This window comes from Echinops telfairi, unplaced genomic scaffold, assembly GCF_000313985.2.
Source record: "Echinops telfairi isolate 266 unplaced genomic scaffold, ASM31398v2 ScPeMD7_2010;HRSCAF=2546, whole genome shotgun sequence".
In the NCBI taxonomy this organism is placed as follows: Eukaryota; Metazoa; Chordata; class Mammalia; order Afrosoricida; family Tenrecidae; genus Echinops; species Echinops telfairi.
In genome coordinates this window covers 17,701,591-17,706,192 of record NW_022105908.1, presented here as the reverse complement: position 1 = coordinate 17,706,192, position 4,602 = coordinate 17,701,591, and the positions used below count along the sequence as shown (strand labels likewise).

General features: G+C 49.6%; 1 protein-coding gene across 1 annotated transcript in view; it reads left to right on the top strand.

Annotated features, from left to right (window-relative positions):
- USP43 (ubiquitin specific peptidase 43) overlaps positions 1-4,602 on the top strand; it is a 67,919-nt gene that overhangs the window by 10,939 nt on the left and 52,378 nt on the right. Inside the window, exons 3-4 of the mRNA XM_045293309.1 lie at positions 581-716; positions 1,835-1,923. Of these exons, the coding sequence (XP_045149244.1) occupies positions 581-716; positions 1,835-1,923 (225 nt within the window). The remainder of the gene's footprint in view (positions 1-580; positions 717-1,834; positions 1,924-4,602) is intronic.

The following is a 4,602-nucleotide window of genomic DNA, read 5'->3' as shown; positions in this document are numbered from 1 at the left end:
TCCGAGAGAGGTCAAGTGTAAATAATTGAGTTGAAGCACACGCAGGCTTTGAGAGGCAGATTGCATCGGCATCGTCTCTGGCTGGTGCGGATGACTGAGTCCAGTACTCAACTCTATTCCCCCCAAAGGTTGGCAGTTCAAACCCTCCCCCAGAGGTGCCTTGGAAGACAAGTGAGTCTGGGGCTCTGCTTCTGAAAGGTCCACCCCTTTGAGCCCCCCCAGGGCAGTTCTGTTTGGCACAGGCAGGGAGCGGCTTTGAGTCAGGCCCAATAACCACCACGTGCCTTCCTCCGGGGAGCTATTTGGCTGGAACCGAAAATCTGTTTTGATAAGTTTGTTTCCTTGAGCTGGCAAAGTCTCTTCCACTTATGGACATGGCTGCTTTGTCCTCCTTGTCCCTCCCACCCCGTTTAGCACTTGGGTGATATTTCAGGGGCTAATGGTCACACCTACCGGGTTTCACTCCTGAAAGGAGGAGGGAGCGAGTCAATAGAGACCTGTAAGACTATCAATCCCCGAGATTTCTTATTTGTTAAGTTCCCTTTGAGAAACTAAGAGGGGAAACTGATCTTCATTGCAGGTGATCTTGGCCGAACTGCATCTCACCGGATTCCAGCGGTCCTTCTTTGATGAGGAGGACTTGAATATCATCGCGGATGGAGACAATGTGTATGCCTTCCACGCCCCGTCCTCACCTGGCCCGGGCCGGCTCTTGGGTACTTGGCTTCACGCTCTTTGAGTGTATTTGGATGTCCTTGAGGGGGCTCTCGCTGGCTGCTAAAGCGGAGGACATTGTTCTTGGGGCTGAAGATCTGGTGTCGAGACGAGTGCATTCAAATGTCCCTGTTCAGCTAACTCAAGGATGCTCAGCCCTGGGAGAGGACCAGAATCACATAGCTGGGCTCCACCCACAGAGCCTCTGATTCGGTGCACCTGTCGGGAGACCCCGGTATTTGCATGTTTAACAGGCACCCAGGTGATTGCTGCTGGACCGGGTGCTGGGGGTCAGAGTTTAAGAATCACTGTTCAGTGTAGCTGCAGGATAACAATCTCGGTCCTCAGATCTCTTAGGCTTCAGTTAGTCCTTGGGACACACCTTCTCCCCAGGTGACCAGAAGGGGCAGCAGTGTGAGTTAAAGGGCCTCTTGCTAACAATTCACTTCCGAGTGCCTGCATTCCCTGAAACTTGGGATGCGCTGACAGGGTCCATACTGGGTGGTCTTTCATCGTTGGCCAGTATACAATTTGGACCAGCAAACCACGCTTAAAGGATCCTGTGCCAGTGTTAGTCAGTTTTCCTGATGAACCCTGTGCCCTCAACCAGCCGAGGGGCTGTGCATGCTGCAGCTCTTCCGTAACAAGACGCTGGCTGCTCCTGATTGTGTGGTGACCACAGGCGGCCTGCATTTATGTCGAAAGCCAACCTCTCAGCACGGATAGGGCATTGAGGGCGCTCCATTTCACACACACACACCCCTGCCAGTGGCGGCGATGCCCATATCTGTGTACTTCCTGCCCTGGCTTTCTAAGACGGTGGCCACTCAGGGCTCTCTAATTGTGGCAACAAGCCATTTCGGAGTAGTGGTCAGATTGGCTTTGCCAAGCAAACCCCTGCCCTGACTGGACAGCACTGCAAATCTGCCACCGGGTATGTGGTTTCCATGTGGCCGGGGACCCAGGTGCCACGGATCTGCTCACATCTTCTCCTGAAACTCTCCAGTGCCGTCCCACCGGTGACTCACGGATGCTCAAGGGGGCAGAGGGACCAGCGATGGGGGCTCTGACCCAGCAAAGAGGTCCTTTAAGAATGCAAACGCCATCCTCTCTCTTCCAGATCATCCACCTGGCCTGCCCGTCTGCCCACGCCCCGCACCCCGGGAAGGTCAGCGAGAGGCCAAGGTGGTTATCCTCTTCTGTAACTTGGTGGGATCAGGGAATCAGGCCAGCAGGTATGTCCAGCTCCGCCCTTTGATTGTTACGCTTTTTACATGCGTGACCTCAGCTTTGTTGACAGTCCTTGGGGCTCCCTCTAGGTGGTGCGAATTTGATCAGATGAGTCATATATCCCCAAGTGTCGGCACCGGGGGCCCCGTGGCAGGATTCTTGCCTTCCACATGGGAGACCTGAGTTCAGTACCCAGCCAGTGCACCTCATGCCCACCGGTGGTTCGTGTGCCCCGCTGATGTTGACCACGTTCTAGACTGAGGTGGACTAGAAGGATGGCCTGGTGTTGATCCACTGTCAAAATCTGCCAGGGAAAGCCCTGTGGAGCACCGTGGTCTGATCTGTTCTCAGCACCGGGCAGTGTTGTGTCCTGTTGGAAGCAGAACATGATCCACTGTGCTCCATGGAGACGTCGAGCGTTGGGGCCTCCGTGATGGATGGATGGCAGCTGACAGCAACGGCCTATTCCCAAGTCACAAACTAGAAACAAGGGGTGGACTATTTTCTGATCAGGACAGCCCACAATAATCTGCCTTAGCAGATGGCCCACATCACCCTTACAAAGAAAACTTTACTACGAATTGGAGAAACAGGTCCCTTCTCTTGCTACTATTCTATTAGGTTGTGAGGCCTAGGGATTACAGGATGAGGAAAACCCACTGCCAGCGAGTTAATCTTCTATCAGGCTGCTGAGGTCTGCGAATCTTTACAGGAGCCGATTGCCTCATCTTTCTCCCAAAGAGTGGCCGGTGGGTTTGAACCAACGACCTTATGGTTAGCAGCCCAACATGTAACCTGTGTCACCAGGACTCCTTGGCTATAGCCAAAGAGCAGATAAGTTATCTGCTTAGAGATGATATGACTCTTTAGCAAGATCAAGGCCTGGAAAGTGATTAGAGCTCAGGAATGATTTCAGGAAACTGACTGGGTACATAAACAATGTGCAAAATCAGATCACTTTCTGATGTAGTCCAGATAAAGTCGCAAAGATAATTCCCATAAAAATGTTTAGATAAAATATTGTCAGGATTTATCTGAAAGAATTAACTGATCGGAATACCCAGAAAGCATGGGGATAGAGTGTGGAAGAGGAGGACACTATTAAGAGGGAGTAAAGTTTTAATGATGAAGATGCCATGTTATGGTCAGAAGAATATACTGTTAAGTCAAGGCAACAGAACAGGCCAAACTGTCTGAGCTTCCATTAAGTGGTAAAATCGTATTTCCTAGGATGATTAGGCTTACTGGTCAGAGACTGGTAGAACCCCCGAGACTGCAGCCCTTGATCACCCTCAGGTCTGGAAATGAACCCCCCACCCTGGTTCAATTTTCACCCCAACAGTAGTTGAGGGAACAACAGTGCTAGAATAACCAACCTTTGATGATTGCAAGGGAGCTGTTACCAAAGGACATGGCTCTTGATGGGTGAGGAAAAGACAGACACAGGACGAAGTGGGTGAATGGTGTTACATTGTGGGGCTTGCAATCCGTGACAGGAGATGAAACATGTTTGAATTATTGAATGGAAAACCTGTTCGCCCTGTGAACCTTCACCCAATTCTCTTTAAAAAAAATTTTTTTAAGGAAGGGAAAAAAACAAAACAAAAAGCCCAGTATTTAATACTATTGAGGAATCAATGCATGGTTTAATTAGTGAGGCTGGGTTAATTTGTGTTTTTCTATGAAGTCTTATTTTCCCCCACCATAAATTCCCTTATGTAAATTCTAGGCTGGAGAGATACTTATAAAACTGGAAATTGACAAACACTTACTGAAGATAATAAGGGAATATGGATGCCTTTGAGCTGTGGGCTCCTTTGATGTCTGATGCAGTAGCTCTGTTGGATGAGCTTGAACTGCTAACACCAAGGTCAGCAGTTCAAGCCCACCAGCGACTCTGAGGGAGAAAGATGAGACTCATTCCTTGCCTTGTAAAAATTTACAGCCTCAGAAGCCCAATGTGGGCTCTCTTGGGGCTGGAGCCTACACCTTGGCAATGGATTGGGCTTAAGGTTAGGAACTATAATGGATTAAAAGAAGAAGAAGAAATAAATTTAAAATCCCAAATTAGAGACTAGAAGCAACTTTGAAAGGCAGAGGGCAAATGGCAAAAAACAACAACAACAAAAAAACCCAAAAAAACAACCCACACAAAATAACTTACATCATCTTGTCACATTCTAGCCAGCAGCCTGGAGATTAAGTGTGTGACCCAGAAACTTCCTCTCTGGGGGGAGTTTATTAGCCCGGGGATCATATCCCAGCAGACTGTTTTCACCACAGTGTCTCCATGAATTTATTTCTGTTGGCCTCTGTTCACGTCTTCTTGTCTCCATTTCGAAGGGTCCTTGGGTGATGTGGACACGCAATTGTTTCACTTCTAGCCCCCAAAAGGCTGGTGGTTCAAACCCCTCAGGGGCACCTTGGGAAAGCATACAAGGTACTCTGCTTCCAACAGGTCAGAGAGCCTTGTAAACCTTAGGGACAGTGGGACAGTTCTTCTCAGCACACGTAAGGTCGCCAAGAGCCACAGTCCCCTCGATCGATGGCAGCCGGTCTCCGCTTTTCATGCGGGTGGCGTGATTCTGGGTCTGTGACTGGCCATTAAGAAGGGACCACCTGCTAGGAACAAAGCCTTGTGTTTGGGGCTTCGATCTC